At 41.1% G+C, this 20,865-nt stretch overlaps 1 protein-coding gene across 1 annotated transcript in view; it reads left to right on the top strand.

The window, feature by feature from the left end:
- lrrc75a (leucine rich repeat containing 75A) overlaps positions 1 to 19,696 on the top strand; it is a gene marked incomplete at its 5' end in the record, with an annotated part of 76,041 nt that extends 56,345 nt beyond the window's left edge. The window contains 2 exon segments of the mRNA XM_030744315.1: positions 10,991 to 11,264; positions 11,837 to 19,696. Of these exon segments, the coding sequence (XP_030600175.1) occupies positions 10,991 to 11,264; positions 11,837 to 12,445 (883 nt within the window).
- Positions 19,697 to 20,865: the final 1,169 nt, after the last annotated feature.

Below are 20,865 nucleotides of genomic sequence, written 5' to 3'. Positions count from 1 at the left end.
AGAGATGGATGTGAAATGCGGCCCCATGGTGATCCGCTAAAGACGGGCTGAGACAAGAGTGGCGTTTTCTGATATGCGGTATGAAATCCAGGCAATGATGATATCCTTTTTTTTTTTTTTTTTTTTTTTTTTTTATACAGACCACATGTCAGGGGGGAAAGTGGAGGAGTAACAATGTCATAATTAGTCTGACGACCTGACCTCTATCAGCATGGAAACGTTGGGTCTGTTGGCCTCCAAACAGATTTATGGTCATTTTTAAGAGATTTAATTATAATATAATATACTATAATTATCATTTTGATATTCAATTAGACCACACCAGATCACACTCAGTTCATGCTCAAGAATGATTGAAGAGAAGTGAGTTCAAAGCAAATAGCATCACACAGAGTTAAAGGGATTTAAAAGGTACTGTCAATTAAAGTAGTTTAAACCTTCCAAAATGAACTAATGCTATCAACATAATATGAAAAATTAAGTGCTGTGAAGTTATATCCAAAGCATCTATGTAATACACTGAAGCAATATTAACAAAATTTTAAAATGGGTCTGGACTCCACTTTTTGTAAATGTAGCAGTCAGTGAAGTGTTCAGTCTGCCGACATGAAGAGGAAGAAGAAAAGGGTGGGGCTTAATGTTGCACTTCAGTGATGTATCACAATCTGCTCGCTATGATGCTAACTGTGTGGCCCAAACAGAATAGGTGTAGACGTATAGGCAGCAGCTCTGCCACATCTGTGGAAATGCAGCGGGTCAGAGAAAAAGAAGGAAATTATTTCCTACTTTCAGCAGGAAGAAAAAGGATCACATCCCAATTAACTGCATTCACATAGTGATGGGTGATTTAGCCTACCATAATCAATTAGTGGACATGCATGGGCAGCTAGCAGGTAAAATAGCTTTGAGTATTTAGTTTCATTCATTCATTTATTCCTTTTTAAAATTACCTTTCTTTATCAATAAATAATGGTAACAACAGGCAAATAGTGTATGTTAACTTAACGGCAGCTTTATATTAAAGATTTTCATTTTGCCTATTAAAAAAAGTCCCTGGTGCTTAGGTGCAGTGGGGGTCAGCTTACAATAATATAATAATACAGTGGCTGTATGTGATTAACACTACATAGCTAAACAACACTGTTCACTGAGGGACCTCAGAGCCACTGTCCAACATTTCTTAATACACACAATGAGCAGCAGGGTGCATGCTGCACACGTCGTCAGTCCATCATAGTTCCAACTCGGAGAGACAAACTACTGTTCACTCTCACATACTAACCTACTGCCAATTTAAGATCACCAGCTAACCTAACATGCAAGTCTTTGAACATCACACAGAAAGGCCCCAGCCACGCAGGAAGTTTAAACCCAGAGTCTTCTTGCTGCTGAGCTACAGTGGTAACCAGTGAACCAGCCCAGTCTCAGAGTGATACTTCATGTTATTGTTTCTTACTATGATTGTGGGTGAAAATTTGAGGTAAAGTTAGCAAGCTATGATTGCAGTGGCTCCATAGTGCAGTGGTTTGCACATTTGCCTGCAAAGGGAAAGACAGCTTTTCTCCAGGAGGAGACACAAAGTCCTTTGGGGTCGTATAAGGAAGGACGTCCATTTTAAAAAAGTCTGTCAAATCAAAGCACGTGGCACTACCTGCTGTAGCGACCCCTTGTAAATAAGCTTTACTTTTCATACTGTGGCTATGTTTTGCTAGTAATAGTTTGGAGCTTTTTACTTGTCTATGCACTTCTTTTCTCTTCATTCTCCCTCCTCTAACCCCCATCCAGTCATGCAGATGGCTGCCCCTCCCTAAGCCTGGTTCAGCTGGAGGTCTCTTTTTGTGAACCCCACATTTGCTCATAGGGGAGCGTGACCTGTCTGTGTATTACCTCACAGTATATGTTGGCTTGAGATGACTGTTGCTGTGAATATTCAAATGAATTGAATAAAATTTATTGAATGTAGGTCTTTGCAATGCACTCCACTAGGATCTGATAAGCAAAGCAACAGTAACTGTTGAATCTCTAATGTAATGCTTCCAAAGAAGTACTGTAAAAAGTCAAAGTTTATGTTCTTATATGCCTCCAGTGACCCACCCACCCTCCATCCCACCATCTTTCTGTTTGTTTTCCATCAGCTGGATGCAGGGGTGTGTCTCTTACTCTGTAGCATGGGATTCTGATCTGAAGCCAGTCGTGAGCATCATGAGCTCTTTCAGCATCTTATCTGCTTTTCTTTTTTTTTTTTGTACACTACAAGGCTTGTCTATTCTGTTTATTGCTTTAAACCGAGGAGGACAGCGAAGCATGGGAAAGTAGTCCAGAAACATTTGTCCAAGCTGATGACACATCAGACAGTGCAGTGATTGAAGATAACCCTCAGGCTGTGTGTGCGTGTGTGTGTGTGTGTGTGTGTGTGTGTGTGTGTGCGCGCGCGCGCGTGTGTGTGTGTGTGTTTGTTTCCTGTTTGGGGCAGAAAAACACGGAGCTGAGCTGGGAGAGGGGGAGGAGCAGCGAGCATGGGAGGAAAATATGGGCTCTAACAATTAGATCAGCGGTCTCAAACCACATGTGATGGACAGCTGAGGGCATCACCAACTGTGTTAACTAATTAGCATACTTTCACTTAGAAAGAAGGAAATGAGCTGCTGCGGTGGCCACAACAGCCTTTAGGTTTATTTTCCACCCCATTTACATTATTTCTAAGTTTGTTTCCAATAAAGAAATACAAAGGACATGTGAAAGTAACTAGAGCTGGACTGTTTTTCTCTCATTGTCAACAAATGGCATTAAAAAAATACAATCATTTGTACTTGTGCACGTTCATGCAATCCTGAGTGCTTCTCATGTGACTGTTTTCCGCATTTAGGCTTTACATGGGCAAGCTACCCAATTATATTAGCTGCCCAACAATATTTGGTGACTTATATTACCATTTTATTCTTATTTTTCTTCCCTCAGAGAGAACAACGCCATACCCAAGTGATTTACTAGAGGATTACTTTGATATTTTAAAGGCAGTGCTAACCAGGCAGACCTGTCCGTCTTATCTGAAGGCCTCTCAAGATCTGGCTCCTGGGCTGCTACAGTCAACTCATCCAGGCTGCGGAGCAGAACAAATAGTACATAGTATCACCCAAATAGAGCACTTCACTCTCAGACTGCTGGTTTACTTGTGGTTAGTAGGATACTTAAGAGTAGAATGGGAGGCAGAGCCTTCAGCTTTCAGGCCCCTCTTCTGTGGAACCAGCTCCCAGTTTGGATTTGGGAGACAGACACCCTCTCTATTTTTAAGATTAGGCTTAAAACTTACCTTTTTGATAAAGCTTATAGTTAGGGCTGGATCAGGTGACCCTGAACTGCTTTTGTCCTGTCTCTCTCCCCTCAGCCCCAACTGTTCGCAGCAGCCCCTCCCTGAGCCTGGTTCCTTTTAAAAGGGAGTTTTTCCTTCCCACTGTCGCCAAGTGCTGCTCATAGGGGTCGTTTTGACTGTTGGGTTTTCTCATAATTATAGTAGTGTCTTTACTTTACCGCCTTGAGGTGACTGTTATGATTTGGCACTAGATAAATCACATTGAATTAAATTGACCTGAACAAGCACTGCTGTTGGCAGCTGCAGCTTGAGCCAGTCTGTGTGGCAAGAAACTCACCGGAGAGGCAGCTGATTCTAATCCCTTATACCCTATGTCACCAATAGGCGGACTGCAGTCTGGATCCAGACCCAGACCTATTACTAGATTTCGACGGACTGTTTCTATTTTACGTTGCACAACTTTTCTTGTACTCACAGTAGGCTTGTTTTAATCTGTGCAGTCTTTTGTCAGACCAATTGTGTGCACTATAAATCATCCCACATGATTTTACTCAGACAGGCAAATCATTTGTTCAGTGCATGTGTGAAAACAGAAAACAGCGGAGAGGAGAGGAGAGGAGAGGAGAGGAGAGGAGAGGAGAGGAGAGGAGAGGAGAGGAGAGGAGAGGAGAGGAGAGGAGAGGAGAGGAGAGGAGAAGAGTGGTTTACATGTGAAATGTAGTTAACTAAAAGAAGAAAAGGGCAAACTCAAACTGCACCTTCACATTATTTTTAATTAGGCACTTTATTTGAAGACAACTTTTTCAAAAACTCGATTTTATTTTTGAATGCAGACATTTTACTTGAAATGAGAAAAGAACATTTTATTATTAGACAATGTGAAAATTAATAATAAGCATGGTTGAAATACTGACAGCCAGTTGTTGAGTCTATACAGACACAGATACAGCTGCTAGGCTACTTCAAAATATAGTGCACTTTATTTATAGTCCATGACTTTATGATATCCTGGACCTTTTTCTCTAACTTGACCTCCTGCAGCACAGTGGCGCGGTGGTTAGCACTGCTGCCTCACAGTTAGCATCCCATCTGGAAGGCGTGGGTTTGATTCCACCTTGGCCCAGGCCCCTCCCTCTCTCTGTGTGGAGTTTGCATGTTCTCCTCGTGTTTGCGTGGGTTTCCTCCAGGTACTCCGGTTTCCTCCCACAGTCCAAAGACATGCAGTTAGTGGGGTTAGGTTAATGAGGCTCTGGGTAACTGGTCTGATCACAGGAGGGGTGGCTATGGGAGGAAGGAGAGGGTGATTAGTGAGCGTGAGTGCGAATGCAGTTGCGTACTTGGTGTGGTGAGAGTACTTTCCGAGAGAGAGAGGCCACCGGTTTGTTTTTCCCACAGGAGAGGAGATTGTCAGAGGGTGAGCAGGCAGGTGAGTAAGCCTGGTGAGCGTTCCAGAGAGGGACTTCAGGTGAGGCGGACCAGCTTGACAGAGGCACATAAGTGATTCAGGGTCGGTATTCCATGCTTCAGCCACAGGCATTCACACTGGAAACAGGGAGACACAGAGAGCTGTAACCTTCACAGGAAAAACATGGAGGAGCCTAATTATCAGACTGAGAAAACAGACAATCTGGCAGAGACTGGGTGCTTGAGCTGGTCCTGAAGTACAGGCTCTGATAAGGCTGACAAGATGCATTTGGTCAGGCCGAGGCGTGGAAAGTCCAGTCACCACCCAAGGGGTGGAAAAACCTCTGCTCAGCTCCTCCTGGACTCAGGGAGCTCCGAAACAACAACAAACCGGCTGTGGACCATGACATGGACCCACCTTTGCCTTCAAAACTGCCTTAATTCCTCGTGGCATAGATTCAACAAGGTGCTGGAAACATTCCTCTAAGATTTTGCTCCATATTGACATGATAGCCTCACATGGTTGCTGTCAGCTGCACATCCATGATGTGAATCTGCCGTTCCACCACATCCCAAAGATGCTCTCTTGGATTGAGATCTGATGACTATGGAGGCCATTTGATTAGAGTTCAGAGATGCATACCTTTGTTATAATGAGTGGTGTTTTTTGTGTTTTGTTTTTTTTGATTTTCTGTTGCCTTCTTCTCAAAGCAGTCTAGCCATTCTCCTCTGACCTCTGGCATCAACAGGGCATTTTCACTCAGAGAGCTCCCACTCACTGGATATTTTCTCTATAAACTCTACAGATGGTTGTGTGAGAAAGTACCAGTAGATCAGCAGTTTCTGAAATAGTCAGACCACCCTGTCTGCCATCAACAACCATGCCACGCTCAAAGTCACTTAAATCTCCTTTCTTCCTCATTCTCAGGCTCAGTTTGAACTTCAACAGGTCGTTTTGACCACATCTACATGCTTAAATGCAAATGAGTTGCTGCTGTGTGATTGGCTGATTAGATATTTGCATTAAGAGCAGTTGACAGAGTCTATATTTGTTTGGTTATTAAGGTAAATGCAGATGGAGTATTGTATACTAAGAAATTGTGCTCCTATAGTATACATTAACATGTGTATTGTAGGGTCTTTACCCTTCAATAAAACTCACCTTAGGGTGACTGTTATTGTGAACTGGTACCATATAGATAAAACTGAATTGTACAGAAACAAAATCTGAAAGCAACTCTGAAGTAATAATAAAAAATAATTTGAAAATATTCTTATGAGGAAACAGTGAAAAAAAAACAGAAAAACTAATGGAAATGCAAAGATGAAATAAAAGAATTAAAAGGCAAATTTTTTTTAAAAAAAAAGAATAAAATATTACACAGACTGTGGCTTCTGTAAAATGTGTGCTCTTCTCTTGGTCGGGGTCAGCACTCAGACAGCAGAGTTCTGAATCAGTGGTAACTGACTCATAATATGATGGCAGACCAGATAAGACAGTGTAGGTTGGGCTGCTGGGTATAAAGTCATAAATAAGACTTTCTCTGAGAGGAATGGACATTCTTAAGCTATATGAGCCCTAATGTTTCAAAGTTTAAAAAGATACCTGCAGGGTAAAACTGGGAGAATTTTATTTTGTGGCCAATTTTCGTTGTTATCCTGGTTTAGCAGGAAAAGGTTTTGTCCAAACACTGATATTTAAAATACGTCAGACAGCAGCCTCAGAGGTCAAGTGTCATCAGGTCCAAAAATGGATCCATGGGGAACACACTGCAGCCTTGGAGTGCTTGGAGAAATAAAAAAATCCTCTGTGCCAAAGGTAAAGCAATTAAAAATAATTACACCCAATCCAGTGTGATTCACCAGTCTGCTTTAAAGAATTTGTTGATCAACTGCATGAACAACACTCGGCTCAGTGCTAAAACTGAAAAAAAGATGCCTTAATCCAGCTCTCTGTCAGACTTTCTGACATCTCCACCCACACCAGGAATCATGTGCACTATAATGAGCTGTTTCTGTACGTCTGCTCTGTGCAAATGGAAACCTGAGTGAAACCTTGCACCTGGCTGGGATGTCGAGCCCATTAGTGAGTCTAATTCACCGTTTGATTGGTAATTGTATAACTTATTAATACTGTTATTTTCTAAAACAGCTGCTGTGGGGTTTTAGCAGACATTACTCACACTAGTGCATAGCATCACTGCTAGGGACTATTTTCAGCAGTGGATTAATACATATTTAGTGCAAGACCGATTTTATGTGGCACCAGAATGGGATATGGTGGATGGCTTTAAATAGACCACTGTGGCTGGGCAATACTGGATCCAGGCATTTGCATTAGGATTTAGCTGTTGGTAAGATTTTTTAATGGGATTTGATGATACTACAAAGTATATAAAATAGTTCTCACCAAATATAGTTCTCACCTGCTCCACACCAAACACACGGAGCTATTTCATTTCATTTCACTCTTTTTTACACTTGGTTTACTAGAGTTCCTAACCTGACCATAAAGTGTTGTATAAATCTCCACAAGAGTGTTGTTTTGGTCACATCTGGAGATGTCAGTAATTGAAAAAGAAATTGCAGTGACATGTTAAGATCCCCTGAGATCTCAGACTGCATTCCTGTCCTTGAGAGAACTCATCAAATCCCATCCCAAAAAGGAATGTCTGTTACAGGCAAACAGAAGGGATGTGAAAGGGGCACAGACCAGATGAGAGCCATCCACACTGTTAACATGTTGTCCGTCACATCAAGGCCAGAGGCTGAAAATGCAGCTGCACACGGCTGATTAGAGAACTTAACATACTGTCTGAATGTTTTCATTTAGTTTCAACTTTGTCCAAAAGTCTGTCATTTTAAAATCTGATGGACGTTTGATGAATGGATCTTACAGGCAGCTCTGCTCAGATGACACTTCTCTCAGTATAGCTTGAATCCAAAGCGCCCCTTTAATCGCGTCAGTGTATGTGAGCTGTCAGTGATCTGAATGCCGTGCGGCTGCTTGCTGCTGCTGCTGTCAGCATTTCGGTCACGCCAACATCCACCTGAAGGATCTGAGTCTAGTTTTCCCTTTACGGGAATGTTACCTTCTTTGCTCCACGCAGCTTCTGAGGAGAGAATTTTCTTAAGTAACAAAGTCCAAGCCTGTGAAAGCCTAGGGAAGTGATGGGATTCATTTTTAAGAAAAAATGCCAAACATTCTCCAAGTTTGAGCTTGTTAAAGTTAAGGATAAGCTGCTTCAGACATTTAATGCCTTTAGATTTTTTTTATTGGATAAAACAGTGCTAAAAATATTTTCAGTTTTGTAATAACACCACCCAAAAAGGTAAAATGTAAATTAAAAAAGAATGTGATATTCTGTTTATTCAAACTGTCTGTTTTAACTGAAACAAGTAGAAAGACAACATCGAAACCAAATGCTGCTGTATTTTTATTATGGCGCTTTTGATTTGACACATTTCAAAAAAAGCCGCGGCACAGGAAGTTCTTTTAATAAAAGATTGCTTTTTATGCTGCAGTCACTTTAGGGAAAACAGTGGTTGGAGACTGTGGTGCAGCCAAAATATTTGCAACCATGTGCAATGAACTTGAAATCTCGTTGCCTCGAAGACGGGGACCACATCTGTGACCGCTCACAGTCAGTTATTATTTTCAAGCTGACCTTGGTGCATCAAGCCAGAGATAAAATGGTAATAAGATGGCTGATCTGCTGTCAGTTTGCAATTGAATGGAGTCAAGTTGGCAATTACATATAATCCCTGTGATAATACGGCAATTAACTGTGATAAATCTGTTTCCATCTGTTGCAAATCTGAAATTCACAATAAACAGAAATCCACACTAACTGCTTAGAGTTCAGTCAGAGCCTCGCAGATTTGACACAGAAATTCCTCCACAGTAACGTAGTTGCTGCTGGATTTCACAACAGTTTTCAGAAGTGTATCTGACTTAATTCAAGGATTCAGGCTGCTTTTTCAATAGTGGCAATTGAGAGACAGGAAAAGGGGGGAAAAGAGACTGCAGGAAAATGACATGCAGCAAATGGTCTGACCAGCCGGGAACCAAAGTCACTTCTTGGGGCATTTGCACCCATGCCTTAACCATATAACCATTAAGCTTTAACATGAACTTTTCCAGGCTTCTGTTGGGCCTTTTTGAAGCATGCTGCTGGCATAAAATTCAAAAAGACCATTTTTTTTTAACTCCTTTTTTAATTAAATGTGGGGCTTACGTTTTTTGCAAATAATTGCATAGTGTTTCTTCATTTACATTTTGCACAGGTTGTAGTTAAAACTTTGAATTGTCTCATAATATGCCCAGTGTCCCAAGACCTATTACTGTACATATAATGACAGACACAAACTCTTATGATCCTCGGAGCATCTCTTAGACCACTAGCCAGAAACATACTTCACATCCAGATTTAGCAAAATAAGATTTTCTGGGACCGGAATGATTTGGCAGCAGGTAAATATTCAAGAGGCAAGCAAAAATAAAAGGGAGACGCACAAACCCATCAAGAGGCCCATCAATACACTACAGTAACACTGTACATAGAGCCAGTGCAGCAGATCAGCACATTTATTCTAATTACAAAGAACTGTGTAGTACCGTACGGCCTCGGCATGTATATGTGACTGATATGTCCTTCTTCAGAGGAGGACCACTCGGTGAAATCTCCAGAGATGCGATGCTGGGTCCGATGTCCCCACCATCACTGTGACAAAGACAGACGAACACACTCACTCCAACACCCGTCTTTACTGACTTTGTTAGACTGACAGCAGTTCCCCCACACACACACACAAGTCAAACTAAAAATATATTCCCGTGACAGAAGACTTTCTGGAATTTATGGGATGGAAAACATTTTTAGAGGTCTAAACTTGACCCGCTGCTTTGCTTTGGGCTGCTCTGCCTTTGAGTCCTCTCACGTCTCTTGGTGTGTGAGTAGACAGGCACACTCAGCTGTTAACTGACGATAACGGTTAAATCTCACAGCCACTTGTTTTTGAGGAAACCTCTGTGTGCTGCTCACAGCTGAAGGTCTCATGTTCCATCAGTGCATACAGCAGATTTACCTCCAGCCGGTTAATCCTAAGAAGAGTGTGAGCTATTTGTGAGTGATAATTGGGGTTGGCTCTCGACTCCAGTGGGCATTATAAGTATTGTTTTCTCTTGTAAGATGGAAAAATTAAACTTCTGATTAGTATTCTTCTTTGCTTTTCACGCGACTCCAGATGAGCCCTTTTGTGCTCTGTTTTCATAATTCTCAGCCAAATCCAGGCGCCCCACCGGGTTTATTTTTAGCTACAACCATGCAGTTAGAGAGTATAACTTTAAGTGTTTTGCTGCTAAATGGTAATTTTTTAAAATTCTGCATACTTCAGTTTCTTAAGCCTTAAATCCCCTTAGTGTCTCTTAGTGTCTTTGCCCGTGTGCCCCCAGAGATCCCTTTAACCCCCAGTGCGCTCTTTCTGTAGTTTCCATTAGCTTCCAAGGTACAATCCATACTTGACCTTATGCAGGGTGGCCGTGTTGTTTTCTAGCATATTTTGAAGATCTAATCATGTGTACAGATGCAACAGATGGACATGCATGAGCATCTGGATGGATCCTAGTAAGTGGCTGTGATATGGCTTATCACGACTGAATATTAAACACAATTTCTCTGTCAGGGGCTGCAGATGGAGTTATTAGTGTCACAAAAGCTCAGTCCATTTCTTTATCATCTTCACGTATGTCTTCTTCTCTGCATGATGGAGCTTTAACCTGCATCTGTGGATGGCACAGATCTGTGATCTGTTTTTAATGAAGGGCTGCCTGAGGACCTGCAGATCACAAGCATCCAATATTGATTTTTGATCTTGTCCCTTACACAGAGATTTCTCCAGATTCTCTGAATCTTTTGGTGATGTTATGTACTGTAGATGATTAAATATTCAAAGTCTTTGCAACTTTATGTTGAGGAACATCATTCTGAAATTGTTCCACAGTTTGTAGACAGCTTTTTCTCCAGATTGGTGAACCTCTGCCCGTCTTTACGTGTTGCTGCCATTAAATTCAAAATGAGCTAATATTTTTCATGAAATAGGAAAATGTTTCAACTTAAACATTTGATGTTTTCTATGTTCTATTTTGAGTAAAATATGGGTTTATGAGATTTGCAAATCATTCTGTTTTATTTAGATTTTAAAAAGTGCGCCAACTTTTTTGGAATTATGATTGCTCTTAACTGACACTAAACATCATTTCCTGTCTGTCTCCAGTCTGAAGGCAGTGCTGTCAGCTCCTCTCTCCAGCGGGGCGTTGGATCTTTCCGGCATCCCTCTGACAGCTCGGGACATGGAGCGTCTGTGCGCACACCTGCAGCGCCACGCGTCTACTGTGATCAGCCTGGAGCTGGGCTTCACCGAGCTCACAGATGAGGCTTTCCTCCTGCTGCTGCCCACACTGGCCTCTCTGCCACACCTGGAAACCCTGGCACTGAATGGAAACAGGCTGACCAGAGCGATTCTGAAGGAGCTGACTGACGCCCTGAAGGTGAGATCCCTCAGATGTTAGGTATCTCTGAAACCACATGCTATATCTTTATTTAATGAAGGAGAACTCCCCAGAAAAGTGGAAGCTGCTGCTTAAACCAAAATACATTTCCTTTTAAGCCTTAATAGCCCTAAAATATCAACTCCACCTCACTAATAGTCCTTTTACTAAATATCTTCAGCTACTAAAACAGGAATAAATTCTGAAAAGTAAGAACATGTCATTGTTTGTATTTTTCTCCAGTGTTCATCAGTAGTTCCTGAACAATTCCTTGGTTCGTCCCTAAGAACAAAGCTGTATTTGTCAGTTAGCTACAGCCTTTGGGGTTGGATCTCATTTCTGTGTTCAAAACACGAGTAAATAATGTCTGAGAAAAAGTAAGAATTCAAAAAATATTTTCTTTTATTTCTTTGGTGCAATCTGCTGGTAATTTTTTGACTTTTTGTTTTGTTTGTTCTTTACTTTATACTAAACTACAGTTTCTTTCAGATCCATTTATGCGCAAAGGCTGGTTGAAAAAAGCTATTGAACATATTTGTTATTCTCTAAGATGTGAATATTTTCTTCCTTAGGATCCGGGCAGTTTCCCGAGTGTGACGTGGATTGACCTGGGCAACAATGTGGACATCTTCTCCCTGCCGCAGCCCTTCCTGGTCAGCCTGAGGAAGCGCTGCCCCAAGCAAGGCAACCTGCCCACCATCCTGGAGTTCGGAGAGAGCCAGGCCAGCGACCCTCCCGAAAGGCTGCGGGGTCTTGGGGAAGAGGAGGAAACAGACGACACGAACCGGACTGAGAGCATGGGCGAGCTCCGCTCAGAAGTGGAGGAAGAGATGGATGGAGAGACGGAGATAGAGGAAATGATGGAAGAGCTGCTGGACTTTGACAGGGAGGTGCAGGGGAAGGAGGACGAGGAGGAGAGCATGTGGACGGTAGGGGAGCACAGGAAAGGAGGAGCAAGGAGAAGAGAGAGAGGAGGGGAAGAGGAGGAGGAGGAGAAGGTGAAGGAGAAGGTGGTGCAGAGGAGACAGGAGCGCCCAAGGAGGAGGACAAGGGCAGTGATGGCAGAGTACGAGGATGACACGCAGAGTTGTTCAAGCCAGTCTCAACACTCGTCTGGGGCCGTGGAGCCAATGAGAGTTGAGGAAGATGACTTCACCGACCAATCAGAACACTTGACCTGATCGGTACCCCGTGCTCGGCTTCTGTTTAACTTCTTGTGTCAACTTCTGTGTGAAAGGAGGCGAGCGCATTCTGCTGCTAAAAGGCTGCAGTGCTGCATGGAATCCATATGAACATGCCACTCGATGCTCCTCCACAGATCTGACCAACCACAGCCTTCAGACACTGATGGAGAGGCTGCTGAACCCGGACTGAAACTCAAGAAGCCAATCCCCAACAGGAAGTGTGTTTTATCATAGCTGTCTGTTGTTTGAAGTCCTAATAGACCACAGATGCTACTTCATAGCATAGACTGATAAATTATATCACGTGAGGCTTTTATGTATAGAATGTTAATCTATATTCAGGTCCTTCTTCCTTGTAATCCCAGTAATACCTACATGTGCCTGTAACACGCCCCATTACTGGTTAAAGCAGAAACTAATCATGGCCTTTTTAAAGAAATGTTTTTGCCAAAAAACTGCAGGTTGAACTGTGTAAAAGATCCACATGGGTCAATGGCCAGCCAGACAGATCGGAAGATCTCATTGGTAGAAACCGGTTGCTGCTTAAGAAACGAACAGATGCACTGTGTTTTAGTGGAGCAATGAGTGAGACCGGGAAAAAAAAGGTCCTGTTTCCAAGGCTGTGTAAGGGAGCGTGGGCTAAGATGAGCCATTTTTTACTGAGTCAGTCTATAGATAAGAGGATTATTAACTTCAGGATAGTATCTGTCAACTGAAAACTTATCAGCAGCAGCTCACTCAAACAGACAACAGATATGTGATCCCAAAATGTGGCAAGTTGAGCTGATAATAGATGATGAGCCATCTGAGGAAAATTACTACGAATTAGATCTCATATTCCGCAGATGTGAGTGGTGGTCATTAAATAGACATTACAACTAATTAGTCCGTAGCTCTGAAAGATGAAGATGCTTTGCAAACCATCTTAAGAAATACATTTGAATGAAAGTTTTGTCGTTTTGAGGGCATTAACATCCACGCATCTTTTTGTTTTTCACATTTGCTTTACAGTTGTGGCCAAAGGTTTCGGCAGTGGCACAACTGCCAATAATTTGCCAATAAAAGACTTTGAAACTTATGAATACCTTGTGATTGTTCTTCACTATATCATTGAAACATGTGGAAAATAATCTAAAAAGTCTAAAAACAAACTTTGCGCTACTGCCGAAACCTGAAGTGAGCATGATTATATACTTGGATAAGTTGGTGTTACTTAAAGAAAATATGCAAACTCACTGCCTCAAACAGTTTATGTAATGCAAACCTAAGTTGAATAAGATATACTAACACTAATCCTTTTTTTCTAAGTTTGCAGTACTACAGGAGACTAAATTATCTGCTCCTTATACAGTATAACAAAGTAATAGATTTGATTTTAAGATAAACAGACTGAGGTTTCTGACATATTCCTGTGTTCCATACAACGTACAATTACAGGAGCACTGATTTTATCAACACACGTCCAAACCAATCAAAATCGAAACACAACATCATATCCATGTTTCCATAAGTCTTTTGCACTTCTTATTGCAGTTGTGCTCTGTATTCAATGTTAGTAACTAGGTAATAACTAAATGCACTACTATACTGTCAGTATGCTGGAACAAAGTACAGTCAGCTCAACATAACAAATAAACCTCAAAAACTATTACAAATTAGGTTAAATGCATTCATTTAAAGTAATTAAGGACATTTTGATATTTTTGACAGGCAAAAAAAATTATTTTTATTTATTTATTTATTACTTGATCTACCTGATTCTTCCTCCACAGCAAGATGACAATGGAAAACTAAATTTAGGGGTCACATGACTAGATCGCAACTGATAAATCAGTGGGCCAATATCATCAGCCAATATTAGCTGTTTGGCGATCTATTAGTATTGGCATTTACAACAGCCAAAAAAGTTACTTTAGAAAGTAAAGAGGATGTGGAGGAAACACCCTTCAGCCATGTGATGTATGCTGATGTTGCATAGTTTGTCCACCAGTGGGCACTCTAAGTCGGGCAAATAACTTCATAACGAATGTTAGGGAAAGCTGTTTATGTTTTGTGTACTTGAAAGGAAAAAAAAAAATGTTCCAATATATTGGAAATATTGGATTTTTAAATCACCAAATATCAATATCGTTGTTGGTCTTAGAAATCCCATTTCGATTGGGCTCTACACACCATATGAATTGTATATAGCTGCTCAGATATAGGTGGGAGGTGAACTTCCACAGGCTCATCTTACCCCGCTGTCCCCCTACAGTGGGTAGAAGCGTTAACCTCATTGCCATGTGTCCCAAAGCAAAGTGCTGAAATATTTAGTAGCCTTTTTCCTCATAATCCAGGTCATGTTTCGCACCACGGTGCTGTACACTAGAGTGCATCGCATGCTTACAGTGCCGTGTCTGTATATAGGTCGCTGCTATGCTGTCCGCTGGGTTACAACACAATATCCTTATGCAGTATGTAGCTCTCACTCGGCTTGCGCTTTCCCTCCATGAGTCACTTATAATCCCTGCAAAGCTTTAATAAATAAACTGTATTTTTAGATGTACAGTACATATATATAAATGGATTGTTTTTATCTGGTAATTTTTTAGATTGTAGATTAGCTCCTTCATGAGTACTATCACTGAATTCAATATATTTAATGGTTTGCGATAGCAGTATTCATGTACATGAATAACTGTTCAAAGCGGGATGGAATAGCTGAGCCTGACTGATTGACAGACCATTAAAGACCCATTATTTAAGGAGGAGACGCTGTCTAGGGGTAGAATATTAAATGGGAGCAAAGTCTCACCTTAAAGCAGTCAAAATTGCAATGCAACTTTTTTTGTTCTCAGGCCGTGGCTCTAGGCGCTAACTGGAACTGTTTACGTGTGTAGCACAGCAAATGAAGGCTTTTTGTGATATATGGAGGCTTTGCAGTTGCATCATAAGTTAGCATAAACACTGCTGATACCATGATGGAGCTACCTTGAATCACTGGCTGTATTGAGTAATGACTAACAGCAGGGGGTCTACATAATGTAACAGAAACCCTGCTCCCTGACAAAAGAAAAGAACTGGCTGCAGTGGTCACAAAAAATCTCTATTGTTAATGCTTTGTATTATTTATATAGGTGTTCATCTGAAAGGCTCTGAGAAGTGAGAGAGGCTCACACTGATGAGGTCATGAGACTGGGCTGAGGCTCTGATGAACAGGAAGCATGTGGACAGTTAAGTATGAAGGAAGAGACCCAATCCCAATGTCCAAACTATTAAACTTTGAAGTGTATCCCACTGAGGGCGTGAGGGCTTAAAGTAGACTGATTTTGCTTTTCCTTATTTACTGTTACATACATATATACAATGATAGATACTCATATTAAACAAAGTTTCAAATAATGAGGTCAGCATATATATGTAAGTAATCCCTGTAAAAAAAGCTTGGGCTTCAGACTGCTCTAAACACTTAGATTCAGACATTTTTCTACTTAACTCTATTAGAGTGGATATCCCTAATATGCTCATTTCAGGCACACAACCCTGGCTGTGAGTGCACCCACCCACCTGTTGTTTAGGTCAGATGTTTGTAAGAGCCAGCCAATAAGAAGAAAGTGTAAATAGCAAGGAAGGGCGCTAAAGTGGCTTATTTCAGACAGATGAACTGAGCAGCTGCTCTGAGACCCAGTATAAGATAAACAAAGACAGAGTACAGTAGAGTCCAAGAATAAAAATCTGATGATGGACATGAGCATATGAGGTCCACCTGAAGGGCGGTCCCAAAGTGCACAAGGACTTTCCAGGCATTTGGCTTCCCTTATGCATGCTTTCCATAAGTTCACACATCTGCAGTTTTTTTGCGTGAGGGAATTACCCATGCTTCATGCAGTCATTGGGCCAGGGTTTTACGGCTCAGTGACTTTAGAGCAGGGATCCTCACATCCAGGCCTCGAGGGCCGGTGTCCTGCAGGTTTTAGATGTGTCCCCGATCCAACACACTTGATTGAAATGGCTGAATTACCTCCTCAGTATGCAGCTAAGTTCTCCGGAGTCCTGCTAATGACTTCTATATTTGACTCAGGTGTGTTGAAGCAGAGACACATCTAAAACCTGCAGGACAGGGCCTGGATGTGAGGATCCCTGCTGTAGAGTAATAAATAGTATGGCAACATTATTGCCAAAAAAGTGGTAGTTACCCAGTGATTGCATTGAATCTTTACACATTCGGTGACCAATTGCAAGTAGTTGTGGTGACCAGCTGGTCTCCCAGCTGCAACCTCTGCGCAGCCACTTTTGATCACAGGTTATTGCACAGGTTGCCTGGTGGGAGGTGCCCTGTCTCCAAACAACCAAGTCCAGACTGATTGCAGTCACTCTGAGACAGATTGGCGAAGGTTTAAAAATAATTGCCATTTTATAAACCCAGACAGGCACAACTCATCTGCGCCACATCTCTTTGCAATAAGGGACTCATCTCAGCTGGTTGTATTCTGGTTATATTCCTATATAAAAGCAAGGTGGCCATGCACCTACAGCATTTTGCAGTTAAAATTATGGACTGCAGCAACTGCATTGCTATATGTGAAGCTAATGTGAATTTCTGTTTAAGGTGAATTTCTGTGTATGTAGATGGCAACAGAATTTCAATTTTTGCCAGTTTCTCTAAATTGCTGAATTATCACAAGGACATTACATGTAATTGCCAACTTGACCCCATTCAATCAATAGCAGACTGGCTCCATCTTATTGCTGTTTCATTGCCATCTTGATGCACCAGAGTTGCTTTGAAAATGGGAACTGACTGTGAGTGGTTGCAGACCTGGTCCCAGTCTTCAAAGCAACCATTTCAAAAACAAAAAGGGATTCTTGAGAATGGCCAGAAACAGTAAAGCTGTGAATGAATTGCAATGAATTGAGAAGCTGGAGATACAGCAAAAGGAGTTTGTGATGGTCCATGTGATTCCTTGTTATTATTAAAAAATATATATATATATATATTATAGCCATTTATATTTTAAAGTAAGAGTAAAGTATTTTTACTCTGCATAATCCAAAAGTTTTAGCCGTTCAGTGAATATCGATACAGATCAAATAAATCTTACTGTGCCATTTTCACTGAATGAATACCCCTCTGACTCAGCATTTTATACCAGAAACCTTGTCAGACTCACTATGAACTCTTGATATTATCTGTGAATCTTCCTTCTGGGGAAAAAAAAAAAAAAACTGAATCAGTTGTATTGTCCACAATACAGCTCAAGCAACAAAAGTTTACCCAGAGATTTAGGTATCTCATGCCAATAGCAGCTAAGGTACCCTTTAGAAGCTTGCCTTAATAAGAAATGAGGAATTGGATACAGGGGTCTTTTGAGCTCATTCCCTTGGATTCATTTTCAGACCTTAAGCCTTCAGACCTAACAGCTGCCAACTCAAGCAACATCAACTGAGGACATCATGAGCCTTCACCAAGGGCAAACCTTGAGGGCTAAAAAACAAAGCCAGAAGCCACAGTTCCTGGAGTGATAACTGGTTCCAAATGCAAACCAGTTCCCTTTGCCCCCAATGCTAAACTTTACAACAGAAAGCATGTTTACAGCCTGGTACAAAAAAACCCCACTTAACATTGGTGGCTTCTAAAGATTAGCTTCCTGCTAAACATCACCTTACTGTAGTTAATTCCCGTCACTGCATTGGACCTCCTGACTGTGTTTGTGCTGTTGGTGCCTTTTGGAGCCTTTTTCTTGGAATTATCTGGAAATTAATGAGTTGCTGTGTGGCACAGGCTAGCTAGCATTAGCTGATATCTTAACACTCCACCCTCTCGTCACTCCTTGCTCCAAAAATCCAACACAACTACAGCCAAAATACTAATGTTGAAGTTTCAAAATGCAGAGTCTACAAACCAATGGGTGACATCACAGTGGCTATCGCCATCTTTTATATAGACAGTCTATGGCCTTCATTATTGAAACCAAAAAAAAAAGGAAAAAAAAGACCTGTACACAAACATTAGTGTGCAAAACAAGTGCAGCTTCCCTTTAATACCCAGCAGATGTTTTTAAAGACAAGAAACCAATGAATAGCATTAAAATAAGCAAATTCAGCCATTTAGCATAGACCTGCCCTCTGTGGTATCTGTTTTGTCAGAGACTATTATACCGTAATGTGCTCAGTAATAATAACATGATACTTAGAGGTAACCGACGTGTCACACATTCAGCTAACAGCTCCCTTTTACCTCATTAATATGAGGTAAAAGAAATTCAGTGGTAAATAAGTTTAATCTAATTGCAAAAAGGAACATCCCTTTAATCCACCTGAACAAGGAGCAACTATTCTATTGTTCCTGTAAATTCACTTTAACTGCAGCTCATTAATATGAACCCTTTAAACAGAGGCAGATCTAAGGCATGTGGGATACTGAAGCAATGTTGTTGAAGGCTGTCCTTGGCTGTCCCTAAAGCCGCATTGGACTTATTTTTAGCAATTCTTTGTCTATATAGGGTGTCAAACATTGATTGTTGCACAGAGAGTTCAGACTGTGGTATGTAAACCATCCGCTGGCTTTCTGTACAGCTCGTGGTTTGGACCCCATTCTTGAAGCTTGCAGACTCTATTCTCAGCTTTACAGTGGCTGGAACAGGTCTGCAACTGACTGCAGAGAGTGGAGATCAGAGCTATGTGCACATCCATTTGTCTGCTTTTATGTTAAGGTCATGAGAAATCAAAGTGAAGGGATCCCATCTGGAATTAAGCTGATATATTAATTTGAAGTATTTGATCCGGGGGGGGGATTGAATACATACATGTCTAAATATTCTGCAAACTTGCTACCTGCTTGTGTCAGAAACTCACGTACTGCGCAGCTTGAAGCAAGCTCATTCAAATAGTGGCCGTGTGTTTTTAGTTCGGTGATTTTCCCTACCAGACTGCTCTGACACAAACTGATTGTGGCTTTCACCTTATAGCGCTATAAATGCTTCCAGTGACTAACAGGATGTGAAGATGATGTGTGTGTCTTGCTCAAGGACTCTTTTGAATTTAAAGGTATGGGTATCTGTAGCCTTGAATCTTTCATGATTCTTTCCTCTGTATGTATTTCTCAATCTACAGCATACCTCTATGATATTCTCTGTGTTCCATTTGTCCCAAAGTTCGTTTGTTTGCCATTTTATCAAGGTGATCCATTTAAAGGAAAACTCTTTGCATTCATTCAAATTTAAGATGAAATTGTAAAACCTAATCATCTGTTGTTTTGCCATGGCTCCTACCAATAAATTCTCTTGAGGGAAAGAAATCCTGCCTTGCTTTTACGTTTGTGTTTTGCTCAAATGTTTGCTAAAGCAAAAATGTGGATTGTTGGCAGACAGAGCAGCAGAACTCTACAACACTGCAGCATATTAACATGGAGATAACGCCTAAGTGCAAGCTGGTGCATTAAAAGCTAATAAGTGACACTATAATAAAAATCCATTTGCACTAGCATCACGAAATTGCTTTTTATTAAATAAATATTTCTATCAAGCTGGGTGAAGCATTTTGATCCATAAGTAAAAGAAAAAATATGACAGTTTAATAACACAGTAACAACCAGGAACATGTCCAGAGGAGGAGCACTGGGTGGAACCCCATCGAGGCCCCATTTAAGACGGATTCTGACTTTTAATTAAGTAAAAGTCAGAATAAATACAGTACTGTGCAAAAGCCTAAAGCCATCCCGCATTTCTTTATATGTATTTTGCTTCCAAGCAGCCAGACTTTCTTGTAATATTTTAAAGTGATCTTCAGCAATAGTTCTCCAGCTTTTTGAAGGTCTTTCACAGTCTTTCTTTGCACATTGGCTGCTTTTTCACTCATTTTCAGTGCCGTCATTGTACTTGACCATTTTCAGAGGAATTGTTCCTTAAGTCACTAAACACCGAGCTATGATTATGAATCAATCCAGCATAAAAAAGGCACCAAACTCGAGGGATGAACCCGTGTTGTGTCTACACATATAGGACAACTTAACAAATAAAGCATTTTAAAATGCATCTTTAGGCACTTTACAGGAAGAACAGGCTGACATATGCCAAATTACACAACAGCAGGACTGAAAATCTGTGGTAACAGGTCTGATGGAGTGATGAAACCAAATTTGAAACTTTTAATTCAAATGTACCTCTGTGCATACTGACTATGAGGTCAGGAGAGCGGTACAACAGTGAGTGTGGACAGCCATCTGTAAAACACAATGCGGGCTCTGTCATGGTTTGGGACTACATTTCAGCCGGTGATGTTGGGAATCTTCTCACAGTTGATGGAATTATGAACACAGAAAAATACCATCAGATTTGCAGCGGCTTAATTTTTCGGCACAAAAATGATCCCAGACACACTGCCAATACAATGAAGCATACCTAGATAGAAAAACACACAATGAAACATCAGTCATGGAT

This window comes from Archocentrus centrarchus, chromosome 13 (genome assembly GCF_007364275.1).
Source record: "Archocentrus centrarchus isolate MPI-CPG fArcCen1 chromosome 13, fArcCen1, whole genome shotgun sequence".
Lineage (NCBI taxonomy): Eukaryota > Metazoa > Chordata > Actinopteri > Cichliformes > Cichlidae > Archocentrus > Archocentrus centrarchus.
This window is presented reverse-complemented; position numbering and strand designations above follow the sequence as displayed.